The following is a 26,253-nucleotide window of genomic DNA, read 5'->3' as shown; positions in this document are numbered from 1 at the left end:
TTGTACGTGTGTGTGTGTGTGTGTGTGTGTGTGTGTGTGTGTGTAAGAGGTGACACTAGGTTTAGATGGATTTGTGGGTCGGTGTGACCGCCAGTAGGAAATGAGGCTAAATGGAAGATATTTATTTTTTAAGTTCTCTCTTGAAGCTTTCTCATGAAATTCACCCTTCAAGGATTTGAACATCAGTCAGCTTTCTGAATTTCCTTCATCCTATAACTTTGCAGAGTTTTTGTACAACTTGTGGAAATGTGTTTGTCAAGGGAATTAAGTCTTTGAGTGGAGAGTGATGTTCTTTTCCTGCTAACTCTTTCAGCCCTGAATGATTTCAGCTACCTGCACTCCAACTGTCTGGAGCTCTCCATCTACCCTGGGTGTGACAAATTTCCCCATGAAAGTGAACTACCACAGGAGTGGGAGAACAACAAGGAATCTCTGCTGACTTTTATGGAACAGGTGAGGTACGGAGTTGGCCCAGAGAGCGGCAGTGAACAAATGTTTTCATCTGGGCTGGTCAGATACAGCAAAGTAGAACCTAATGCTTAGACCGGGGGTAGGCAACCTTGGCTCTCTTATGACTTGTGGACTTCAACTCCCAGAATTCCTGAGCCAGCCATGCTGAGGGGAAAGGGAGAGGTTTCCAAGCTGAGCCCTCCTGGCTCAGAAATTCTGGGAGTTGAAGTCCACGAGTCATGAAAGAGCCAAGGTTGCCTACCCCTGGCTTAGACTATCTCAATGTACATTGGGTGCACCCGATACCCTCCTCGGTCAGTAAGGATTGAGCCAATAATACACCTTGGCTTCTACTTGCATGTGTGAGTGTCCTTCACCAAGTCATGAATGAAGAAGGCAACGTGTCCATCTGCACCATTAGTGGATGACCTATAGAGTAGATGGAAAACATCTGAGCTTTCCATTTGTTGCCTCCAAGTAATAATTTTAATGGAAAAGAGAGAAATGATTAATGCACATTTTAAAATTACATTTATAAGCCATATTTCCTTTGGAGTTCAAGGTGGTTCTAGTTATTCTCCCACCAATAAGCCAATGACTCATCTTGAGCTAAGTGACTGGCCCCAAGCCACTCCATAAACTGTGTGTCTGGACAGGGATTTAAATCTACCGTAAGTATCTATAGCTCAAGATCAATGAACTACTGTATTTTTGTACCTAGCTGGAGTATTGAAAGCTCGCTTAGTTCTTCTGTTGTCTGTGCTGCTCAAGGACAGGAAAAATATTGGATGGCTGGATACTGTGTTCGCAGGGTTAGTTCCTTTAAGGACCTTGCTGTGAGCACCCTCAAACATTTTCGTGGATGGTGATTACTAAGAACAAGTATTTTTTTCTCTTATGTACAACGCAAAATATGTCTAGTGTGCTCACTTGGAATTCATGCCAAGTATCCTATGAGCCATCAGAGTTCTTAGCAGGTATCCATCTTTTTTTAATAGCTTAGTGGACTTTTCAGAGTGTGTTCTGAGGCCTGAGGTGGATGACCACAGGAAAAGCAGCATCTACACAATTTAAAATAAAAATATAATTCTCCTACCCTAATGACTTTTGTCTTACAGGTACATCGTGGTATTAAGGGCACAGTGACAGATCAACAAGGAGATCCCATCGCAAATGTGTCCATTTCTGTGATGGGGATCAAACATGATGTGCAAACAGGTATGCCAAGAATAGTGAAGGCAAATATACAGGTCTTTATGTTGAGCCTTCTTAGCACACACATCTCCTTGATCTTTTTGCTTGTGAAGCATATGTCTTTTTTCACTCACCCAGAGTGGTAAGGGACCCTTGGTGGTCTTCTAGTTCAGCCCCCTGCTCAAGCAGGAGACCCTACACCATTCCAGACAAGTGACTGTCCAGTCTCTTCTTAAAAGCCTCCAGTGATGGAGAGGCCACAACTTCTGAAGGCAAAGTGTTCCCCTGGTTAATTGTTCTCACCTTTAGGAAATCTCTCCTTAGTTCTAGGTTGCTTCTCTCCTTCTTTAGTTTCAATCCATTGTTTCTTGTCTTCTGGGGCTTTGGGAAATAGGTTGAGCCCCTCTTCTTTGTGGCAGCCCCTCAAATATTGGAGCACATTTCCTTGTCTGCAATTAGCTTCAACATCATAGCAAGAGCACTTAGACTTATATACCACTTCACAGTGCTTAACAGCCCTCTCTAAGGGGTTTACAGAGTCAGCATATCACCCCCAACACTCCGGGTCCTCATTTTACCAACCTCAGAAGGATGGTAGACTGAGTCAATCTGGAGCTGGCGACACTCTAACTGCCGGCAGTCGGCAGTCAGCAGAATTAGCCTGCAATACTGCATTCTAATCACTGCGCCGCCAGTGCTCATCAGATATTGCTCTCTTGTGTTCCAGCAAGTGGTGGAGATTACTGGCGCATCCTGAATCCTGGCGAATACCGCGTCACAGCCAGGGCCGAGGGCTACAATCCCAGCGTCAAAACCTGCAGCGTCTTTTATGACATCGGAGCCACCCAGTGCAACTTCATCTTGTCACGGTCCAACTGGAAACGCATCCGAGAGATCATGGCCATGAATGGCCACCACCCTCTTGGGAGGCCCATGCCGGGACGACCCATGACCCCTAAGGAGCGCATGCGCTGGAGGATGAGGATGCGCCAAAGAGCTCGCCTGCGCCAGAAGATGCTCGAACGGCTGCGGAAAGCCAGCACAAGCCTTCCCACCACCGTTCCTCCCAGTTCTGCGTTTCCCTTCTGGTTCAGCAGCACCACGCTCCCACCGTGGAGTCAAGAGCCTCCCATAGCAGAGTCAGCCACTTCTTGGGATGCCGAGGTCTACACCGAGACGGTGACGGAATGGGAGACAGTAACGGAGGAAGTGAGCGAGGTGGAGATGACTGGCACTGCCTTTCCAATGACCACGGCAGAGACGTACACAGTGAACTTTGGCGACTAGCTATGAGTCTGTCAGTTTGTGAGGACTGCAGGCCAGGAACGCTCTAAAGACATTCCTAAAGCCTACTCCGCCTCTTCTGGAGCAGGTAGTTGTATCCATTCACTGTAGTAGGTGGAGGCATGTTCACCTGGTTTTAGGACCCGCCAGGAACCCCCTTGCTTTAAACAGGCTCCAAGCGCCGTCACATTTGCATCATTTATTTTTCCAAACACATACACACATACAACTTTCTCTTTCTTCTTTGGATATAAAGGCTCAGCTTTCTGTTTAGGGTTGGAACACTAAACCTCTGCTGAATGGGAAACTGAGGTGAGCAAATTGCACATCTCAGACTGACTATAGAATAGGAACAAGTTAAGAACATAATCTGGCTGAATCTTTTTTAACATTCTGGTATGTTAATCTGTTTGGTTTTTTTTTTACTCCATTCTACTTTATTCTTGTTCTTTACACTACAGCGTAAGATTTTTGCAATGGGGGAGAGAAGCAGACTAGGCCTATATCCAGAGGCCCACAGCTATTGATTCCCCGTGTAAATTCACTGAAACAATGAAGCCCATCAAGCACTGACAGACACATTTGGGGCACAACGGTTTTATCAAAGTGTCCCCATGACTGCTTATCTGCAGTTTTAATACCTTTACGAAAGGGATGTACTATATGAAAAATTCAGACTTCTTTCCAATTCTACTTAAGAAGTGAAAGAATTCTTAAAGTGTAGAATGAAAACCGTTACTAGAACCGGAGCAAAAATTTATAAGGGGAGGGAGGGGTATTTCTGACTTCTCAAAATGCCAACCAGGCTAAGTTTCCAAGGCATAAGTGGCTGTCTTTCAGTTTTGCTCACTTGATCTGGTTTGAGAATTCCCATAGGATTCTGGGTATTTTTCAAAGCGAGGAGATGGTACAGCCTAATCTTCTCCCAGTCACAAAGTCTGCATTGCTTTTTTGTGGTCCTTAACATCAGGGTAAGCTATTGCCTTGACTGCAACGGTCAAGAAGGAAGATTGAGATTTGCTAAGTTCATGGATGACTTTGAAGCCGCCGCTGCCCAGGAGGAAGTCCAGGATCACCTTGAGCCTTTGGGGTTTTCCAACAGTTGTATTAATTGAATAAAATGAATTATGTAAGAAATTCCCCTCGTTCTTGGTCATGAAGATCAGACACATGCAAAGGAACTGGAATATTTTATTGTATTCCTATCTATTTGAGCCAAAAGTCAAACTCTACAAGTTAAAAAGCAGGAACAGGGATGACTCCCAAGTCTCTCAGTCACCTGTCTCCATCACTGTCTCTTCTTCTTCTTCTTCATCATCATCATCATCACCAAAGGCGGAGAAAGTAACTGGCTGACAAGTGAGGTCACACAAATTGATCAAGCAAGCTGTCTGGGTTGTGCTGAAATCAGGAAGTGTCACCAGCAAGACTTTCTGGCCATCTTCTCCTGCAAAGGAGGAAGGGAGAAAAATGAAGGCAACGATCAGAATTTGGGGAGGACAAGGCATGAGGAAGGATGAGGAAAAGCTCACAATTTTCCTTTGATTCCCCCCTCTTCCCCAGTCGGGAAAAACGTTCGTGATTGCTGTAGTTTTTTAAAGAAAGCGTTCCCAATGTTTATCAGGCCTTGGATTAACAACCTTTGCCAGTCTCTCACCACCCACTTCCAGAGACATCGTAAGAGATGCTAGAGTCGCCTGTGGTGGCATACTCTGCTCCCGTAGGCCATTTTTGCCCTACCGCCATGGCAGTGTGTGCTTTGTATGGTTGTTGTTGTTAGCTGCGAAGTTGTGTCCGACCCATCGCGACCCTATGGACAACGTTCCTCCAGGCCTTCCTGTCCTCTACCATCTTCTGGAGTCCATTTAAGCTCACGCCTCCTGCTTCAGTGACTCCATCCAGCCACCTCATTCTCTGTCGTCCCCTTCTTCTATTGCCCTCAATCTTTCCCAGCATTAGGCTCTTCTCCAGTGAGTCCTTCCTTCTCATTAGGTGGCCAAAGTATTTGAGTTCCAGCTTCAGGATCTGGCCTTCTAAAGAGCAGTCAGGGTTGATCTCCTCTAGGACTGACCGGTTTGATCGCCTGGCAGTCCAAGGGACTTACAGGAGTCTTCTCCAGCACCATAGTTCAAAGGCCTCAATTCTTTGGCGCTCAGCCTTTTTTATGGTCCAGCTTTCACATCCATACATTGCAACTGAGAAAACCATGGCCTTCAACTATATGCACTTTTGTTGACAGGGTGATGTCTCTGCTTTTTAGTGTGCTGTCTAGATTTGCCATGGCTTTCCTCCCCAGGAGCAAGCGTCTTTGTATGGAGAAGGCCCCAAATTGAAGCCCTGCTCTTCCCTAGAGAGGATTAAGGATTAGGGGATGATGAAGACATAAGATTCTGGGGAACAACTTGCAGTTCAGGAAATTTACATCATTTGTTCTACTGATTTAACTTTTGACTTGGTCAAAAGCACCGCTTGGGACAGGCGCTGCTGGACAAGGCTCTCACTTGGTATAACACAGTTTCCAGCACTGTGTAGCTGTCACGGGATCTGCTAGGAACAAAAGTATCCAATAAAAATAAGCCAACTTGAAAAACCAGAACTGGTGCAGCTGAGAAAGAGCCTCGGTAGTTACAAAAGCGTTGAACTGTCCAACTTAATGGAGAGATTTAAGACTTACAATAGCACAGTAGCAGCTTATACAATCCTGCATCTGAGTGCTTTGTTTACTCACGCAAACATTTCAAAAGCCTGTTTCAACTCACTCCCCAAAACCTTTGGGCAGAATATTCTGGGCTCGGACAACCATCTTGGTTACACAAGGGTGAGCTTTTGCAAGCATTTGTACTAGGCTGGCAAGCTCTGAGAAATTTCTATGGGATATTGAGAAGACTCCACGATTTGGCAATGTCTACCCCACATCCATCCTGCCCCCCCTTTTTTTGCATGTTCTGGGCTCCTTTCTGCAGCAAACCTCGTAAGAGACAGCGAACTCCATTATGGTGGCAACCTACTTTATTATAAGGGGAAGAGAATTAAAGAGCAGGTCTGAATTCTGGGTCAATCCTAATATTTACACGAACAGTTACTGATTTCAGAGACAACAAAACAAGCCGTTTCCAAAATGGGTTTTCCAGAAAAACAACTAGAAATTTCTTTTGTCCTCTTTGCCAACTCTGGTTTAGCATGCTGGGTGATCCAGCAAATGAGCAGCCATAGTTAAATAATGTCTTAGCACCAAGTGAGAATCTAGTTGTTTGCTGGGACAATGAAACTGAAGAGATGTATCCTGGGCTTCCATCCTGCGTTTATTCTTTTCTATCTAGCGGTGGAATTTTTGTCTTTTGCCGATCACCGGCTCCCAATTTATTGATTATGCCTTTAGTGATAAAACCACCAAGTCTCAGCCAGGAAGAAGCCAAGCCAAGCCCTTCTTGCAAAGGATGCAGCTGCCAATACTGGCTTACCTTTGACCTCCTTGGATTTGAAGGCGGGTGCATTTCCACAGAAATAGATATGAGGGCAGTCGCTGAAGATGAAGGGGTCCGTCTTGTAAAATGGGTAACAGCCTGAAAGACAAGGCAGACCAGGTCCTTTAAATAAATGGCCCACCAGAGGCAGCCTGAAGGCAAAACATGTGTTTTGCTCCTTGCATGGAAACAACACTGCTCCTTGGTGGAGCAGTGGGCTAATGCCTCCTTAAGTAACACCAGCTGCCTGCAATTAGTGCAGGTTCGCATCCCACCAGGCTCAAGGTTGACTCAGCCTTCCATCCTTCCAAGGTAGGTAAAATGAGGACCCAGATTGTTGGGGGCAATTAAGCTGACTTTGTAATAATGCCGCTTGGGGGGTGTATGAAAGCCCTAATAAGCAGGCATATACATAGAATGAAGGCTACTGCTAAGCTTGTAAGCCGCCCTGAGTCTTCGGAGAAGGGCGGGATATAAATGGAATTAAAAAATAAAATTAAAAACACGCTGTGCCTCAGACGTTCAGCAGTTCCAAGCAAGCCCCCTGGCTGGCTCAGGAATTCTGGATGTCCGTAAGTCATAAAAGAGCCAAGGTTCCCCAACCCTGGCTTAGCCCATCCAATGATCTGCAAAGCTTAAAATAAGGAAAACAAAACCCAGCAAAGGTATCTCTTAAGTTATATTACCCAGAGTGTCAGGAGCTGTGGGGCTGACATGCCCAATCCTTAAGGTCCATTCCAGAATTTCCAGATAATCAGACATGCTGCTGTACTTGAAAATATCACTTACGTTTTGGCCGGAAGTTCCCAGAAATCTAAACAGGAAAGAAAAAAAGAGAAAAGAATGCCCAACTGTTCAGTGGCTGCTGAAAGTCACAACAGTGCTGAAAAATATGGTTGACTTCGGACAAGCCAAATCAATGGGGGAGGGGCCAAAGCTGGATTCGTTTAATGACGGTATGATTCACTTAACAAATGCAGGGATGTGCTTCACAAGTGCGGTACGAAAGGTTATAAAACCGGGCAAGAGTCTCTGAACAACTGCCCCGCTTAGCAATGGAAAGTCTGGCCCCAGTTGTGATTGTTAAGCTGTTAACCTATCCTACACAGCAGAGGTCCCCAACCTTTTGGGCACCAGGGATCAGTTACGTGTTGAGAGGTTTTTCCGCGGACCGGAGGGTGCGTGGTTTTGTGTGCTGCCTGCATCTCGCGGATGGGGCTTTGCTTTTGTTTGTGCAAACCAGTTGCTGGCATGCCACGGCCCGGTCCACGGCCCAGGGGTTGGGGACCCCTGCTATACAGAACAAAGAAGCAGGGGTTCTACCTGACTCCATCAATGTTTGCCTGGTATGGGTTGGTGACTAGCTGCAGGGTGGTGTATGCATTTGAGAGAGGAAACATGCAGCGATGGAGGGGCTGCTGAGGCAACGTGTAGTTGGTTGGATCAAACTCGCCCGGCATCACGTCCACAGGCACAGACATCTGTAAGGGGAGAGAGCGGGCAAGCCCTTCTTAGGTCCAGAGAACACTTCTCGCCATGGCTGGAGGGAAAAACACAACCGCTTCTTCACCCGTTCACGAAAACAAAACTTACACAGAGCTGCAGCAGGATTTCATCCAGCATTTTTACAGCTTCAACACTGGCTGCCTGAGTCTTCTTGGTGAGGTATTTTGCCTGCATGACGATGTACAAAAAAGAGCGGAGTATGAATTAAGAGGGAATGAAAGAAAGGCTGAATGAATACAAGGGGAGGAATAATAGTTAAGGATTCTTCCCCCCCCCCCACCTTTCCTGCTTCCCTCCATAAGGCAGAAATATCCCCATTGTTAAATCTCTTTTTAAGAACAAGAAATTCAAGACGTAGATTTCCACCAAAATCCAAAAGATGGAACGAAGCATATACAAAGAAACCGATAGCAGACTGAGTTGATGGAGAAGCTCAGAGCTTTCCAACTCAAAGTAGGAGCTAAGCCAAAATGTTTTTTTTTAATTGGCAGAAGCATAAAAATGCCATTGGAGTTTTTGTTTATGATTAGGTTGGAATCTTGGCTCGAAAAACAAAGGCCACCAGTTTGCCTTAAGATTCCATAATACTTTTCTCGGCATGTTATCAGAAGGGCTGGATGACTATTGTTTAGAATTATTCTGCAAGCATAAAAAGAATTATAACTCTACAAAACTGGGAGATCACACCTCAGGAGGCGGGGCAATATATTTGCCTTGCTCAACCCTAAATGTATTAAGATCACCAATGAATTTGCTGGTGATCTTCCACCTGAAGGAGCTGAACTAGAGATCTTAGCTAGTTTGGCCTAGTGGTGAAGGCAGCCAGGCTAGAACCAAGAGATCGTGAGTTCTAGTCCCGCCTTAAGCATGAAAGCCAGGGAAGCGACTTTGAGGCAACCACCAGGAGACCATGAGTTCTAGTTCCGCCTTAGCTGGCTGGGTGACTTTGGGCCAGTCACTCTCTCAGCCCAGTCCACCTGGCAGGCTTCTTGTGGTGGGGAAAACAGGAGGAAGGAATATTGGGAATACTCACCAGCTTGAGTTATTTATATAAACAGTGGTCTGCTAAAAATAAATCTTAATAAACCAATTCATCCCTCTTGGAATAAGAGAGTGAAAGAAAGGCACAACATAAATGCAACGTACAAGCTAACAACACGGCTCACAGGACATTTCTGACGCCTTCACCTTGTTCATGCTGTCTCTGCTCTGGGTATTCTGACTCAGCATGTTGCCTGCCAGAATGACTCGAGAAATGAGGGCCGCGCTGGATTGCTCCCCCTCTGCTCCCAGCTGTCCTGTCACCATGTCCACCAGAAGCTGCGTGCCCAGGAGACCGTCTCCACTCTTGCCACCAAGGCCTAGGCCTGACACCAGCAGGACAAATCTGCAAGGTGAGATACAAGCTGTGGGTGTCAGAGTGTCTTTTCAGGAAAACAAGAAAGCTTCTCAGGAAAAGGGGGGGGGGGGAGAAAGTGGGCCCATCACCAGGATCACTTAGCCATAAAGATGGCATTTGGTCAGGTCCCTGTAAATGAGCAGGTAAGCCACGAGGGTGAAGGGGTGCCACGTTGGCATCAGTGGATGGAGCACAATTTTAGGTCCTAAGGCAGGGGCCTCCCAACTTGGCCTTTATGACTTGTGGACCTCAGCTCCCAGAATTCCTCAGCCAGCATCCCTGGCTGAGGAATTCTGGGAGCTGAAGTCCACAAGTCATAAAAGGGCCAAGTTGGAAGACCCCTGTCCTAAGGGATTGTTGTAGTTTTTAGAAAAAGGAAAATATGTGCATTAAACTTAGTCCCGGTTTCATGCATCTATTTTACTTTCTTTGCCAAAAAAGGCACCTGATATTTTTCAGTTTGCTGCTGAGTGTCAATGACGCCATCGTAAACACTCCAAGGTCCATGCCACCAAAGAAATTTATAGCTTGGCCTCCACAGGTATAAATAAACTGTTAAGTAATGGTTAATTGCTCCACCATTAAGGGGAGAACTCTGGGAATCATATCTCTGGATGTGGCCACTTGCGAGAACACACTTGGAAGCCGGTTCCTCGTTCCAGTTCTAGGCTAGCAATTGGTGGGAAGGGTAAAGGTAGTCCTCGACTTACAACAGTTCACTCAGTGACCATTCAAAGCTACGACGGCTCTGGAAAAAAGTGACTTATGACCATTTTTCAGTTCCAGCCTTTGCAGCATCCCCAGGATCACGAGATCAAAATTCAGACGCTGGGCAACTGGTTCAGACTTACGACCGTTGTTGCTGTGTCCCGGGATCATGCGATTCCCCCTTTTGTGACCTTTTGACAAGCAAAACCAATGGGGAAGCCAGATTCGCTTACTTAGCAACTGCACTGATTTGTTTAACGGCGGTGGCAAGAAAAGTCATAAAATGGGACAAAACTCACTTAACAAAGGTCTCACTTAACCACAGAAATGTTGGGCTCAATTGTGGTCGTTAAGTCGAGGACTGCCTGTATTCTGAGTGACAGAGACCCCCGGACGGCTACTGCAGAGGTCGCCATGGGACCAGGTTATAGGGGGCCTCACTTGTCTGTGCTGGGCCCCATCATGGGCAACTGGGTTGGCATATCTGCAAAGCAGTGATCTTCCACAAGGAACCTGCCATCATCCTTCTCTGAACCGTAGACGGCAAGGATGGTCCCTGGAACAGCCAGAAAGGGACGGGCGTGAGCACTTGAGTGGAAAGTTTCCCTCCACAAAAGCCAGACTTTCCAAAGAAGTCAGGGACAAGAAGCTCGAAACAGGGTCATTGGCCCACCTGTCACCAGCTTCTCGATGGGTATCTCTCCCTCAAGTTTGATCCGCTGCAGCTCATCCTCCAGGATCAATTCATCGGACTCGTGAATGTATTTGAGGCGGGGAGGATGAGGAGGCAGGTTGTGCTGTGAAGGTGAACAAAACCTCGCTGTGAGGAACTAGCAAATGCCCACCAGCTTTGAAGCCAAGTCTTTGATGATACTTGGCAGGGGACTAAGTCTCCATTTAAGCTGCTTAACTTTAAATCCCTTCTTGGCCCAAGGAACTCTTTTAGTGCATTTTTCATTCTGGAGTGTGACACGGAGACTCACAACAAGATTGCCAGGGGGAACGTGACCAATTTAGCATAGGGCAAAAACTGATGAAGTTTCTTCTACACACACACCCCCCACACACAAACAACGGTCGCTTCTCTCATTACTTTACATTTGGGGATTGCCCAGACCTATTTTGGAAAGCTGCTTAAGCAGTGAATTCTCCTATGGTCATTTATGATTGTTTGTGGGTTTTTTTTTTACAGATTTTCAGATTGATAGTTTGAGTTTTAGCAATGCTGTAGTTATTATTCTGATTCTCTTAGCTTCTGAAAGACATATTTTTAAAGATTTATCACTGTATTCTATTGCTCCCCCATGGTAAGCAGAACAGAGGCCTCTCAGCCACTGTCACTGGTTGTTTTACAGCAAATAACATTCTAGGCTGTTTTATGTCTGCTGCATTTTAAGAAAAAAAATACTGCAGACCATAAATTGATAACTAAGTAACTTCAGGCTGCAGAATTAAAGGGAAGATTTAAATATGTTATTTCTAGAAGCACATATTTGATAAACAGGAAAGAGCCGAATTTCCACTGTGCATTTAACTCAAAAAGCCATGGCAGAAGACTTTTCCCCCACAGGGATAGCTTGGCATTTGCTGGCAATCCCACAATTCTTTTCCACTGTCCCATGAACTGACAGACAATTGGTAATGGCTGAATCATCCCACATTTTTTTTCATTGAGGACTCAACGTGCTGAAATAATACTTTTGAAATCATCAGCAAGAGCCCTGTGGATTTATGATATTTTCAGTCATTGCCAACACAGCAATGAATCAACCACAGAAAAAAGGCCTATAAGGCAAAATCTTATAATAAATAGCACTGATTTCCCAATCTGTCCTGATTAATGGATTCACGATAATTCCTAAGATGTTTCTATTTAATGTTTGTTGGCCCTCAGGAACACAGCAAGCAGGTTTTATTGAACGAACAAAGTATTCTAGAATGATGTTACTCATTTGGTCAATAGCTTTTACAGCCAATCTTCGGTGGTAAATTTCCAACACATGTTTGCCATCTGAATGTCTTATTGGGACAAGTTTAATATTACTCATCGACTACCCTTCCAGAATAAGCTAAAAGTTCACCTGATTGTGCAAGAGAGCAGTTGTTAAAACAATAAGTCTGTTTTACAGACAATAAGTCCTTCTAGACAGAAAATTTATCTTCTTGCTCACAAAATCCTGAGCAATTATTATGCAAGGGAAGTTTGTTCAGGGAATGTCTTCTTTCTATTTTCCTTTTTTTTTTATTACCCCAGCATTATACAAGGCACTAGGACTGTGAGTCCAGCAAAGTCATTGCAAAACCTGAAAGGGTCTGAAACTCAGTTGCAGACTCTTTAGCTGTCAGCTGCCCTTGACATCTCCCAAGCTTCTTGAATGAAACCTGTAAGTTCCCTTTCTCATACCTCTTCACTAATTTCCCGTAAGATGGAAGGCTGAAGCTGCATAGACTTGAACAGTGTTCCCACCACACAGCACTTCTCTGAGATCTGTAACTCGCATAGCTTTTTCACTGTAATGTTACTCCCTTTAGGAAAAATAGACAATGGATTAAATGTGATAAAGTGTTAAGAGTCTATGAAGTAGAATTAATTAGAAAGGTTACTTCTAGTCAACCTACTTGAAAGTCCAACATCTGTCTAGTTTCTGGGCTCACAATGTAAATTTTTTTTTGGGGGGGAGGGGAAATTAAGGGCATATTTCAACATAAGTTCCAAACCTAGCATATTATAAAAATAATCACCTATCAAGATAAAAAAAATACTGCACTACCACGTACATTCTCAAAGCCCTACAGTGTCTGCAAAACAAGACTTCATGATGATCATAAGCTCACCCCATTTACGTCGGGCTCTGTCCACCAATAACGGTCTCATCTGGATAAGGCGTGTAGCATAGATATGAGCATATTGCCGATTGAAAGTTCGCTCGCCAAGCTTGAAATTCTGGGAGCAGTTGGTGTATGTTGAGACGGGCACGCGGGCAAAGGTGGAAGCTACTGGAGACGGGGGTGTCAAGAGTCCCTGTGCAGACTGGACACCCTGCTCTGAGAACATAGCCTTGCAGGAGAATTAAGCAGGTATGTAGAAGATTTCTGCTGGAGACAAAGAAATTAAATGAGCGATTAGGAAAAGTGCTCTACAGAGTTGGAAATCAGGAATCCGGCAGCAACTTTTCTGACATACCGGTAGCATGCTTTTTTTTTTTAAGGATAGGCTTTTGGGATGCAGCCTACTTCATCAGTTGCCACTTTTTGCAACGTGCTTATTTTATTTGCTTGTTTGTTGATCAATCTCGGTAAAGGACTCTTTGTTAGATGGAAAAGGTGTTGAAGGCTCCTTGGTGCCCTCTGAACCTGCTTGTTTTCTTGCAGATGTTTCATTACCCAACTATGTAACACCATCAGTGCTAGTAGGAAGTGGGATTTGATCTCAGTTTATATTCCAATGCCTTGCCCTGTCAGTGTTGGTGGGGATGGTCTTGGGCAGGGATCTTCAAACTGGGCCCTTTTATGACTTGTGGACTTCAACTCCCAGAATTCCTCAGCCAGCTGGCTGAGGAATTCTGGGAGTTGAAGTCCACAAGACATAAAAGGGCCAGGTTTGAAGACCTCTGGTCTTGGGGGTCCTTTGGGTTGTTTACTGTTGTTTGGTAGTTCCTTGATTGGGTTCCATCTGGATGTTCATCTTGGCAGCCATTTTAACAATTCATTCCTTCTGAGCTGGGGCTGACTGAAGGATTTTAGGTTTTGGTAATGTAAAAGCCACTGCTTTTTTTTGGGGGGGGCTATTGATTTATATATTCTGCAATATTTAAAAATGCCAGCTACCTTCTATTGCCTGATGCAGTTTGCATGAAGGAGGGAGCCAAAGAGTCCACTGGAGTTGGGTGACTGATACATTCAACAATAATCTTAATAATGACAGGAAGAAGAAGAAGAAGAGGCAGAAACCATGCAAACCTACCCCGCCAAGCCCAATTCCCAAGACTTCTGCCTGCCGGGCTCAGCTCTTCCCTCCAAGGCTCCCGATCGTCGGTGAGGCGCCTTTGCCCACCATCCCCTGCCTCACCCCCAGAGCTTCACCGGCCGGATTTCCACCTGCCATACAAATTCACGCTCCCACCCCAACCCCCCCTCCCCTCCGCCTCAAGCGCCGACCCGGAGGGAAACAAAGTCCCCCCCCCGTCCTAGTCAACAGTCAGCGGCTCCTTCGCGCCGATCGAGCCCCGCACGGCTGGCCAGAAGCCCGGTAGGAGGACGGAGCGCCAAGGAGAAAAAAAACGCGCCGAATCCGAAAGGAGGATCCCAGGCGGGGCCTGAGGAACGCCGACCGGAAGTGACGTAGAGGCGCCGCGCAGCCTTTCCTCCTCCCATAGACTCCCGCCTTGTTAGAGTGATCACACCTCGGAAGTGGAGTTTCCGGGTCGCCTTAATTTTGCCCTCCTCCTCCTCCTTCGCAAGAGGGCGTTTTAGGACTGCTGGCTCTGCCGCATTCGGGGGCGGGGGGGGGGAGAGGGGCGTCCAGTCCCCCGCCCCCATCTCCAAAAACGGCGCGTGCGCCTATCCGTCAAACCCGTCACCTGACGTCGCGCAACGTATCGGGACAGTTTTGCCATTGCCGACAATGGAGTGGGCGTGGCTTCCGCACGACACGTCCGGCCCGCGGGCCGGCAGCTTGAAGCCGTTTCAGGGCCTGGCTGAGGAATTCTGGGAGTTGAAGTCCACAAGTTTGGAGACCACCCCCCCCTCCCCGCCTTAAATCTAGAGGAAAGTCCACATCTTAACATCCTTTAGAACACGGGTCTTCAAACTTGGCCCTTTTATGACTTGTGGACTTCAACTCCCAGAATTCCTCAGCCAGCCTGGCTGAGGAATTCTGGGAGTTGAAGTCCACAAGTCATAAAAGGGCCAAGTTTGAAGACCCCTGCTTTAGAATCCCAACACAGAGTGAATTCAGAAGCCCGGAATGTCTACTCTTTCCGTAAAAAAAAGAAGAGGGGGAAAAAGAAATACTTAGGTGAAAGCCTGGAGGACAAAGTTTTCAGTAAGTTCTTCCAAGGGTCACTCCAGCCATGCTGGAAATAAGGATGGTGGCTGGCTAGAATATAGCGGTTTTAAGGATCTTGTGTGCTTCTTGTTTAAGAAGGAAATTAATATTTTAGTACATGGCACGACAAGCTCAGGAGAAACTGTTTTAGAAGAAACCTATTCTCACAGTTGTAAGTTGTTTTAAAAAAACACCTTACCAAAGCAGCTGCATTTTAGTGCCCTGATACCTTTGGATGCGTTCTACGATAATTCAGTTAGGAAATGAGAATTAAAAGATGGAGAAGGGAGGGAGGGAAAGAGGGAAGAGGAAGGGAAGAGAAGGAAGAAAAGGATGGGAGGAAGGAAGGGAAGAGAAGTGTGGGAGAAAAGGAAGGAAGGAATGTCCTGTACAACATATCAGAACCTTTAAAAAATGTCATCCATCAGCATGCATTTTACACCGTACTTGTCTCTCCTGCGGTGTAAAATGGATATTCTCAAGTGTGGCCTTTGCTTGATCTTTGAGGGGGTCTTAAATTAATTAAGAATCTGGTAAAAGAAGCAGATGAATTTTTAACTCTGATCTTTTCTCTTCTTTCCTCTTCTTAAGTTGGGCATCTTTAAAGTTCAGGGCTGTCTTCCAGTCAGTTAAGCAAATGGTTTACATTCCCTTTAAAGTATAGGTTGCAACATATGTGATTAGAAGTAATTTTGGTCTGAATCGGATTTGGAAAGAGTTAAATTCTTTCATTCCCCCCCCCCCCTTTCAGCTCAGTTCTGAGCTTGCTCTGATTTCCTTGTCAGTGCTATTTATATTTATATGACAAATAGCATGCGTGTTAATTTTATTTACACTATTATCTTCACCTCTAATTTAGCCTTCCAGAGAGAGTGAATCAAAATAATGGTTTCCCAGAAACAGTATTTGAAAAGCTCCCTGGCACTTAATTTGGAGAGCTGAAAGGAGGCAGTGTAGCATGAGGCACACAGTAACACCAGCCACATCACCACTGTGGTCAAGAGCAAAGGGGAAACTATACCTCGGTGCAAGTACGAAAGGAGGAGAGTTTGCATTGTAAGCTCTATGTTGTGATTTCTGTTTTATCATTTGCTTTACACACCGCTTAAGAGGACAGATGCAGTATGACAACTCAAGGGGATGGAACTAGAGAGCTACTTATAGGCGACTGATCAAATAAGAAATCTAAATAACTATAATCATCGTTGTTTTCTCTCCTTCTCCCCCAAATGCCCATTTTAGTTTCAGAACCAAAAGGTGGAGTATGAGTTTATTCTCCTCCTACACCAGATCTGTTGAAGGACCGTGCTGACGCAGTAGTTAGAATGCAGTATTGCAGGCTAATTCTGCCGACTGCCAGCAGTTCGATTCTCACCAGCTCAAGATTGACTCAGGCTTCCATCTTTCTGAGGTCAGTAAAATGAGGACCCAGATTGTTGGGGGGCAATAGGCTGACTCTATAAACCACTTAGAGAGGACTGTAAAGCACTGTGAATGGTATATAAGTCTAAGCACTATTGCTTTTGAACCCCTTTTTTGCAGATTGGTGTTGGCAGTCTGAAAATTGAAAAAAATCCCATTTAACCTACTAGGCTAAAAAATAAGCCCGGAGCTAACTGACAGCAGTTATTTTCAAGTTAAACATGGTCTGCTAAAAAAAAAAAGTAGTGTTGACTTGGGATGTGCCCAGATAAATCAGAAGGTAAGACTGATCATATCATTAGACAAGGAGGTGCAGCAGCCTCAGGTGGCAACTGCTGAGTAGGATGGGTACCGTAGAACTCATAGTTTCTGTCCACATTAAGGTAGACAATCCATATTTTTCTTTGCCCTCAGTTGGCATATGCCCAAGGCTGGCACTGACAAGACCAAAGCTTGATTAGCAAGTCAGCAAGCTGAAACCATGTCATTTCCCCCAATCTGGTGCCCACCAGATGGGATGTATTACGGTATCCATAATCCTTAGCCACCACCCAAAGCCAAGAGGTACTTCCATCCTACTCTCTATTCTTCATCTTTCTCTCCCACCTGTCAAAACCGAGGTCTCATTGTTTTTCATGAAGTTATTTATTGTAATCTTTAACAAAGTAGAGTGGATGAATGGGAGTTGCCTCCAGTCCTTGCCCTACACAAGTCTTCAGTCTTCCTTCTCATCTCCATGTGTGATGATGTAGCACAACGATTTGTAGTCAATGTTTCCAGCCACATCCATGGGAGCGAGAGAAAACATTTGCTCTACCTAGGTAGGAAGAAACACAGAGAGTAGAACAGGAAATCACAAGTCAATCAGGCAGTGAGTTCTCTGTGGATTCCTCTCCCCATCGAAACCCTGATCATTGGTAGAGAATCCGTTGGTCACACAGGGGTCCTCAGTCTTTCCAACAGCTCCTGAGAACACCAAGCCAGAGCTTTCAAACGTCAGCAGCAAACTTCCAAAACCTGGTAGGATTTTTAACTGATTATGTTAAACGGAACCATTGCAATGATTAAATGACAGAACCTCAGGATTTGAAGTTTGAAATGACAAAATTTCATGGGTCATGTCTGAACACTCACGTGTAACCCAGGATAGCCCTTTTGGGACCAAATTCTATTAGTTTCAAGCACAGATCAATTAATTTAGGGAGAGAAAGGTATATCTCCTAGCTTTGGTGATCTTATGAGAAAAATGTTCTTGCCAAAGAGGGGATTTTGAAGGAAGGATTACCTTACCTCCTCGAGAGAAAACTTGTCAGCTTGAGTTATCAGAAGTTGTTTAAACCTGGGAAACAATTTTTAAAAAGTGTTGTTCAAAAGTGCCAGCATTGTTAAACACACACAGACACACACAAACAGAGAGAGAGAGTTCTTGAACTTACTCTTCTTTATTCACTAAGCCAGTTCCATTCGGGTCAAAGAGTTTGAAGGCAGCAAGGATGGATTCCTCTGGATCAGTACCTGCAGAAGATACAGCTTACTTAGGAATAGATAAAACTGCCTTTCTGAGCTCTGTCATTGGATATGGATGGCTCTCAATATTTCTTAAATCAGGCGTGTGCGCATTGTTTTCCAGGTTAGAGAATACACTTGGCCAGAAGCAACCTCCTCAATAATTCGTATCATAAAACTAAAGTGGAGTTCATGTTATTTAAATTGAATTAAAATAGTATGTTCACTGTCATGGATTTAATATTTCTCCTATCACATTACAACAACAACTGTGAGGTTTCTAGAAAATGCATCCAGGGCTTTGGGACACTGCTTGCTACTCTACAAGCCCAGGAATGTGAATCTTTACTGAACTTGGTTACTGAATTTATTGTCTGGGTTGATACAGAATTTAAAGTCATTTGAAACAGGCGGCTTTTGTGCAACAGGTTCTGCCACCAGTGAATAAAGAGGCACTTAACCAAGTTTCACAATTTATTTTGCAGAAGTATATCCCTTTAAATCTAACCAAACTTAGATGGTGTGAATACATCTGCTAGAGCATTATTAATCCTGGTTAAGTATAGGATACAAATGCAATCCCTGACTGCCAGCACCTCTCCAGAATTTGAAAATAACAAAAGGGTTCCCCCCTCAGGAAATGTGTTAGATAAAACCTGGACTTTTCGGCATAGATAATGGTGGAGCTCTGCCACTTAATTGCAGCTAAAGTCTGAGTCTTGTATGGGGAAGATGTTGCCTCTTGTCTTGGGAGAGAAATGACAGATGATGTCAGCATTCTAAGTGGAAATTTGGGTGAGTTGAAACATAAGGTAGGTATTGAGCCTCATCGTGATTAATGAGCAGATTCCAAGATGTGATAATGCTAATTTACCATTCAGTTTCTCCCCAAAAAGTGTTAAGAAGACAGTGAAGTTAATTGGTCCTTTCCCTTCCTTCAGCATCTCTTCCAGCTCTTCATCCTTCACATTCATTTTGCCTACAGAGAGAAAACTGAACGTAGTCAACATTCCTAGCTAGATACATCAACTATTGTTTGCTTTCTCCAATTGTGAGTCCAAAATGCCTTCCAGACTAGAGTATAGCAGGTGTGGAACACTTGAACAGAACAAGGCACAATCCCTTAATGCTTTGGTTTCACTTTTATACAGAACAACCAGTACTTTTTTTGTAAAAGAAAAAGGTGCCGGAACTCACACAAGTCATACAACCCACCTTGCCTACCCTACAAGGTTCTATCCAAAAAAGGTGCCGGAACTCCGTTCTGAGCATTCTATGAGAAAAAAAGCCCTGAAAACAACAGAGACCTTGGAGGTCTTCTAGAAGATCATGAGGAGATAATCCAGACTCTCAACATGTGGGGAGAATATCAGATATGGGGAATTTGGCTAACATCTCTACTTGCCAACCGACTTCCAATAGCTGCCCTTTCAGAGAGGGCATCATTTGAAGGTATATTTTCCCTTAACATGGCCTTCAGGACAAGACAATACACAAAGCAGTGAACCAGTTCATAGACAACATGTGATAATTTTTACACTTACTTACACTGATGAAATTACCTAATTTGGAAATGAAATATCTGCAAGAAAACAGCCAAGCTCAGAGAGTGTCAAGGACCCCACAGTTCAACCCCAAATTACAAATATTATCTTCTATCAATAACCTTTTTTCTCCCGCACATTAAAAAAATACAATTTTAGAAGCAATGCTTAAGATATCTCGGTGTCTTGCACTCAAGAATTAAGGAACCACATCCACTCCTAGGCCCTCCAGATTTTCTTCCTCTCCTCAAAAGAAAGAATGCCTTGAAACAAAAGACTGTCCTCTGGTGGGTCTTCCAGTGTCAGATTAAGGCACAGAAAACCAGCCGTTGCAGGCATGATGAAAAAAGGGAAAGTTCATTCCATCTCCCGAAACTGATGAACTGCTTATTAACAGTAACACCATCCAGGGGTGAAGAGGAGTACTTAGAGCTCCAAAAATAATACCACTGCAACTAGTGCTAGAGATAAGCAAATTCCATCTTTCCTCCCCCTTCACTGCGCTTCCACTTGAAAGACCAGTGCAAATTTTGCATCTCGGTTCAGAGAGAAATGTAACTTTAATTCTGTAAAAGAAGGAATGAAGAGCAGAGAGGAGCAGAACTTAATGCTATGAAAAGCGTGCTCTTTTCTTTTTTCTTTTTCTTTTTTTTTTGGCAAAGAAAATGTCCCTGTTGTCTCTAGCATGAGAAGAACAAAAGAAGGGACAATATCTGAAAAGGGAAAGATGAGAAATGTTTATTTCTTCCCGCAAAGCTCCCCAGATGGCTGGGGAATTTGGGGAGTTGAAATCCAGAAGTCTTAAAATTGTCAAGGCTGGACACCCCTGGTCTAGCTGGTGTAATTTATCTTCCACTGTTCTAGGGCCTTACTAGAGTAACCCTTTACATATTACTACCCCTTCCTCGAATTCAATACACAATGTCCTGGTTGTGTCCGTGAATAAAGCAGTAGATGAACATACTAGCTGATTGGATCTGGCTTTCAAGTTTGGAAGAGATCAGAGTTTTGTGACATTCCGCTGGAAAGCTGGGAGTTGAATCCCAGGAAAGTGCCAGATTGCTTTCATTTCTATCTGCCAAGATCTTTAGTAAAGAAAAGATTCGTGAATGTGCTCAGATTGTAGTTTGATAACCAGAGTAAAGTCACTCACCGAGTTGACTGTATGTCTCCTTCAAATCAGATTTGCTGATAATTCCATCTCGATTCTGGTCAATGCAACTGAATGCCTTGGAGAGTAAGTAAACTTGGTCAGATTCTCAAGTACAATTACTCATACAAATACGTTCTTGCCTTGCATTCTCAGGAATCACATTCTTTAGACTGTTATCTCTCCTGTGAGTGAGCTCTTTGAAGAGCTTAGAAATCCTTGATGCTTGACAGAAGCCACAAGTGTTATTTTTTATTCCTTCCATCACTCGCATGCAGTATCTTCCAAATATTTTTTCCAGCCTGTATTTGCAACTGATCAATACCACTCTAAAAAATAAAGCTATTGCACAAAAACAGGATTTAGAAGGTACTTTTAAAAAAGGTCCCTGCAAGATGTTGCACACCCTCTCTTTTATTGTTTGGAGTAGAAATAGAAATAATAGAATAGAATAGAATAGAATAGAATAGAATGGAATGGAATGGAATGGAATGGAATAGAATAGAATAGAATTAGAGTAAGAGAATAGAATAGAATAGAATAGAATTAGAGTAAGAATAGAATAGAATAGAATAGAATAGAATAGAATTAGAGTAAGAGAATAGAATAGAATAGAATAGAATTAGAGTAAGAGAATAGAATAGAATAGAATAGAATTAGAGTAAGAGAATAGAATAGAATAGAATAGAATTAGAGTAAGAATAGAATAGAATAGAATAGAATTAGAGTAAGAGAATAGAATAGAATAGAAATAGAGTAGAGTAAGATAATAGAATAGAATAGAATAGAATTAGAGTAAGAGAATAGAATAGAAATAGAGTAGAGTAAGATAGAATAGAATAGAATAGAATAGAATAGAATAGAATAGAACAGAATAGAATAGAACTTGGAGGTCTAGTCCAGCCCCCCACTCAAGCACAAGATCCTATACCATTTCAGACAAATGACTGTCCAGTCTCGTCTTAAAAATCTCCAGTGATGGAGCGCCCACGATATCTGAAGGCAAGCTGTTCCACTGGTTAATTGTTCTCACTGTCAGAAACTTTCTCCTTAATTCCAGGTTGCTTCTCTCTGATCATTTTCCAAACATTGTTTCTCGTCCTGCCCTCTGGTGCTCTGGTGAACAACCTGACCCCGTCTTCTTTGTGACAGGCTCTCAAATACTGGAATGCTGCTACCATGTCACCCCTATTTCTTCTTTTCTTTAGACTAGCAAAACCCAAGTCCTGCAGCCGTTCTTCATATGTTTCAGTCTCCAGGCCTCGGATCATCCCAGTGCCTGGCTATAAAACAGGGCAAAACATCTTCCCATTCAAGATAAGCAGTATTGCCTCCCCTCTTATTGGCTTTGTGAGGTCACCATGTGGCTAAAAATCTGATTATTCACATGGTACTTGACATCATTGTCATTTCAAGCAATCTGCAAGAAAAATTCCCCTTTTAAAAAAAGGTAACAATAGGTCCGGTATAATCACCATTGCAATAAAGCAGCTGTTGAAATGTCATTAAAACAACAGAATAATGTGATGCCAGAAATATTTCGACAAGAAGCATGCATCGGATGCAAGCTGGACCCAGTTTTGATTATAAATTCCTCAGCTAGAAGATCCGAGGATTTGCTCACCTCCTTAAACTCCTGGATCTGTGACTGCTCAAACATTGAAAAGACGTTGGAAGAACCTCTCTGTGCGCGCTTAGCAGCAGTTTTACTCCGGGTCCCTGCTTTCCTGCTAGCCTGGGGAAAAGGAAAAAGGACCAAGAGGGAATCCACAGTCCTAAGGCCCAGCGAATATAAAGCAAAATGTTCTTGCTATTCCCATAAAATAGTGTCTCTTAAACCTTTTTGCTCCCAGGATCTCTCCCTGCTTCTAAAACTTACTTACTTACTTATTTATTTATTTATTTATTTATTTATTTATTTATTTATTTATTTATTTATTTTTGGGACTTATATGCCGCCCTATCTCCCGAAGGACTCAGGGCGGCTAACAACAATAGAACACAATAATAAAAATGTTAAAAAGATTAAACTAACAAGCCCCAATGATAAAATGATAAAATATTAAAAATATTCTATTTAAAAATCCCTATCGTCAGTCCAGGTCAGCCTGATGGAAGAGAAATGTTTTAAGGCCGCGACGAAAGGACCAGAGATCTGGGGCCATCCGGAGCTCAAGGGGAAACTGATTCCACAGTTTCATTAGAGATTAACATATGAATGGAATTAGAATAGAATAGAATAGAATAGAATAGAATAGAATAGAATAGAATAGAATAGAATAGAATAGAATAATGAATAGAATTATAGGAATGAATAGAATGGAATAGAATAGAATAGAATAGAATAGAATAGAATAGAATAGAATAGAATATAGGAATGAATAGAATGGAATGGAATGGAATAGAATAGAATAAAATATAGGAATGAAGAATAGAATATAGGAATGAAGAATAGAATAGAATAGAATATAGGAATGAAGAATAGAATAGAATAGAATAGAATAGAATAGAATATGGAATGGGGAATAGAATAGAATAGAATAGAATAGAATAGAATAGAATAGAATAGAATAGAATAGAATAGAATAGAATAGAATAGAATAGAGCTGGAAGGGAACTTAGAGGTCTTCTAGTCCAGCCTCCTGCTCAAGAAGGGGAACCTATACCACCTCAGACAAATCCAGCCTCTTCTTAAAAGTCTCCAGTGATGGAGCGCCCACAATTTCTGGAGGCAAGCTGTTCCACTGGTTGTCCTCACTGTCAGGAGGTTTCTCCTTAATTCTAGGTTGCTTTTGCAAATATCTTCCATATCTGGCAAATATTGTGAGAAGCTCTGAAACTGGGGGGATTTGTAATAGACTTAGGACCGTATTTTAAGAAATACTGCCATAGAGCAACCAAACAGATGAACAAACTCCTACGTTCTTGTAAAGCATGAAAGAAATAAGATACATAACATTTCTGACATTCTCAATTCCTATGCCCTCTGTAGATTCGACGGATGGATGGATGGGAGAGAAAAAGAGAGAGAACCCTACCTTTTGCAAAAAATCCCTTTCTTTGCTTCCATGCAACCCTTCTTTTTAACGGTGTCTCCATGCAAAGCAAAGAACCCAAGAGATCCGAGTACCAAAACAAAACAGCTTTCAAAAAATCAGGATTATCCCTGGAAGCAGTTAAAGCAGATGCAGAGTATGCCTTAAAACATGCCACAATTTTTTACTTTGGTTCATCCTGATACAGATAATTATTCAGAGACTTTCTACAATTTCCTTGCATTTTTAACAGTGGCACCAAGGACTGGATAACAACAGCTATGTTCAACCCTCACTGAAATATGAGATCTTTCCAACAAGTTTGGATCATGGATCTTTGCTCTTTTTTTATGCATAAATGCCCAACAACTGCTTGTCCAACCTAAAGGCTAAAAAAATGTATGTAGGTTCCTCAGCTTAAAGTTGATGTAGTACTCAGATAGAAAAAGAGAGACAGAGAGAGAGAGGTCTTCAGCCAAAACTCACCGCTGCAAGGAATTCAATAGAGCAACGGTGGATAGGAGGTCTTTACTCACCATCTTGAGTTTCTCCCTGAAGAAGAAAGTCTGTCAAGATGGTGTTGAGGGTAAGTTCAGCCTATATCTCGGAGCTTATCTCTTAGTGAGCTAAATTAGGAATGCAGTTTCAGAAGACAGCCAAACTTGGTTGTCTTCTAACTCTGACACTCCAACAGTTGATAAGGCCCAAAGAATAGCATTTAGCAGGCTCCACTGATGGAAAAAAAGTTGGATGTTCAAGTCCAGCGTTCCCTTCTGAGCAGAGTTTTCCTGGCTGGCCCCAAATGGGTCCTATATGTGCTAACAGTTGATGGTAGGACACAGCTACTTTACCACAATTTTTATCCATGAAATTATTTAAAACAAACCTACTAGAATTTCCAACTTAAAGCAAACCTACTAGAATTGCTAGGGTCACTCCCTACATATCAGTGAGAATCCCAACTGCCTGACTAACAAAGAGCAGAAAAGCAATATTGTAAGCCGCCACCCGTCCAGTCCTGAGCAAATCTCCCTTTAAGCTTCAGGGGGGAGCCTTCCAATTAAATGAATAGATTAATTCCCTTAAATGGATCTGCCCTCCAATGGGATTTTCCCAGGAAAGGTGGATAAGGCAGGCTTCAAAGGTCAGCGCTCCCCCAAGCATACTCATGCACACCAAATCCATTGGCAAGATCCATTTTGCTCTCCAAATTCATGGAGACCTAACCCTAAGTGGATCTTTCCCCCCCCCCTCCTTGGGATTTTCCCATGTGTTTTTCCAGACAACACAGGTAAGGCAGGCTTGAAAAGTCAGCTCCTTCCTAAGCAGACTTTTGCTCTCTGAATCCATTGGCGATGTCCACTTTGCTCTCCGACTTCATGGAGACCTAACCCTCTGTGGCTTTGCCTGTCACCCCAAAGGGTTTTTTTCCACTGCTTTTTTGTAAAAAAAAAAGTGCCGGAACTCACACACGTCATACAACATGCCTTGCCTACCCTACAAGGTTCCATCCAAAAAAAGGTGCTGGTTTTTTCCATGTTATTTTATCAGGAACCATAGATAAAAGCAGACTCAAGAAGTCAGTGCCCTCTTGAGCATACCAACGAGAGCCAAATCCATTGGCAATGTCCATTTTCCTCTCCGAATTCATGGAGACCTAACCCTAAGTGCATTTGCCCCTCAATGGGCTTTCCCCATGTATTTTAGCAGGATTACCATGTCAGTTTCTACTATTACGGTGTGATTTGTGTTTTGGTTTCATTGAAATGATAACTTTGAAATGTACAACTGCAGCAGAAACACTGGTGTGTGTACATTGTAAGCAGTCTATTATATTATCATCCTTTTTTTTCTTTGGATGAGTTCCCTGGATGCTTTTATATATTATGTTCTTTAGGAATATTGTTGTTGTTGTTAGCTGCGAAGTCGTGTCCGACCCATCGCAACCCCATGGACAACGTTCCTCCAGGCCTTCCTGTCTTCTACCATCTTCTGGAGTCCATTTAGGCTCACGTCTCCTGCTTCAGTGACTCCATCCAGCCACCTCCTTCTCTGTCGTCTCCTTCTTCTCTTGCCCTCAACCTTTCCCAGCATGAGGCTCTTCTCCAGTGAGTCCTTCCTTCTCATTAGGTGGCCAAAGTATTTGAGTTTCAGCTTCAGGATCTGGCCTTCTAAAGAGCAGTCAGGGTTGATCTTCTCTTAGGAATATTAATCACTAGCAATTCACTTTATCATACGTACTCATATATATATTTTTTTAAAAAAATACCCTACAAGTGAATGTTACTAAATTAGTCCCTAAGTTTATCATCACTGTGTACGTGAATGTTTCCTACCCCACCCCCAATATTCAACCCTGAAATCCTGTACACATTAGCCTGAGAATAAACTAAAAGAGTAAAGATTGACTTTCATGTCTGTCTGTCTGGGATTTCTCTGTATATTACTTCTTCGCTATACAGATAACGCAGTTATATATTGTATTCCAATTGGAAAATGGATGACACAGGGATAACCTTTACCCATGTTTTATTTTTTTTATTT

At 43.3% G+C, this 26,253-nt stretch overlaps 3 protein-coding genes and 1 long non-coding RNA gene across 7 annotated transcripts in view; 2 read left to right on the top strand and 2 right to left on the bottom strand.

Annotated features, from left to right (window-relative positions):
• AEBP1 (AE binding protein 1) overlaps positions 1-3,984 on the top strand; it is a 30,081-nt gene extending 26,097 nt beyond the window's left edge. For both annotated transcript variants that reach the window (XM_083368568.1, XM_083368567.1), the window contains 3 exons: positions 314-453; positions 1,569-1,668; positions 2,372-3,984. In XM_083368568.1, the coding sequence (XP_083224694.1) occupies positions 314-453; positions 1,569-1,668; positions 2,372-2,931 (800 nt within the window). In that variant the 3' untranslated portion in view covers positions 2,932-3,984. The remainder of the gene's footprint in view (positions 1-313; positions 454-1,568; positions 1,669-2,371) is intronic.
• A 117-nt stretch (positions 3,985-4,101) lies between these two features.
• POLD2 (DNA polymerase delta 2, accessory subunit) lies at positions 4,102-14,131 on the bottom strand. 3 transcript variants are annotated; one of them, XM_083368569.1, is made up of 11 exons: positions 13,970-14,131; positions 12,841-13,098; positions 12,410-12,531; positions 10,679-10,802; positions 10,447-10,561; positions 9,087-9,285; positions 7,986-8,066; positions 7,716-7,873; positions 7,079-7,206; positions 6,390-6,491; positions 4,102-4,375 (listed from the first exon to the last, which is right to left on the bottom strand). In XM_083368569.1, exons 2-11 carry the CDS (start codon positions 13,058-13,060, stop codon positions 4,200-4,202), a joined length of 1,425 nt encoding a protein of 474 aa, XP_083224695.1. In that variant the 5' UTR covers positions 13,061-13,098; positions 13,970-14,131; the 3' UTR covers positions 4,102-4,199. The 3 variants fall into 3 exon arrangements, with proteins under 3 accessions (XP_083224695.1, XP_083224696.1, XP_083224697.1); XM_083368570.1 differs by having other exon boundaries at positions 12,841-13,101; positions 13,970-14,114; XM_083368571.1 differs by lacking the exon at positions 13,970-14,131 and adding an exon at positions 13,834-13,852.
• A 790-nt stretch (positions 14,132-14,921) lies between these two features.
• Positions 14,922-24,479, top strand: LOC310643799. Its single transcript, XR_014493165.1, has 3 exons — positions 14,922-15,049; positions 16,295-16,463; positions 23,667-24,479. It is a non-coding gene; the product is annotated as an uncharacterized lncRNA (long non-coding RNA).
• Positions 17,190-23,564, bottom strand: MYL7 (myosin light chain 7; the record flags this gene model as incomplete). Its single annotated transcript, XM_083368862.1, has 7 exons — positions 17,190-17,291; positions 17,765-17,813; positions 17,911-17,989; positions 18,855-18,959; positions 20,678-20,753; positions 22,299-22,409; positions 23,559-23,564. 7 exons carry the CDS (start codon positions 23,562-23,564, stop codon positions 17,190-17,192), a joined length of 528 nt encoding a protein of 175 aa, XP_083224988.1.
• Positions 24,480-26,253: the final 1,774 nt, after the last annotated feature.

This window comes from Vipera ursinii (genome assembly GCF_947247035.1).
Source record: "Vipera ursinii genome assembly, chromosome: 8".
Classification (NCBI taxonomy): Eukaryota; Metazoa; Chordata; class Lepidosauria; order Squamata; family Viperidae; genus Vipera; species Vipera ursinii.
This window is presented reverse-complemented; position numbering and strand designations above follow the sequence as displayed.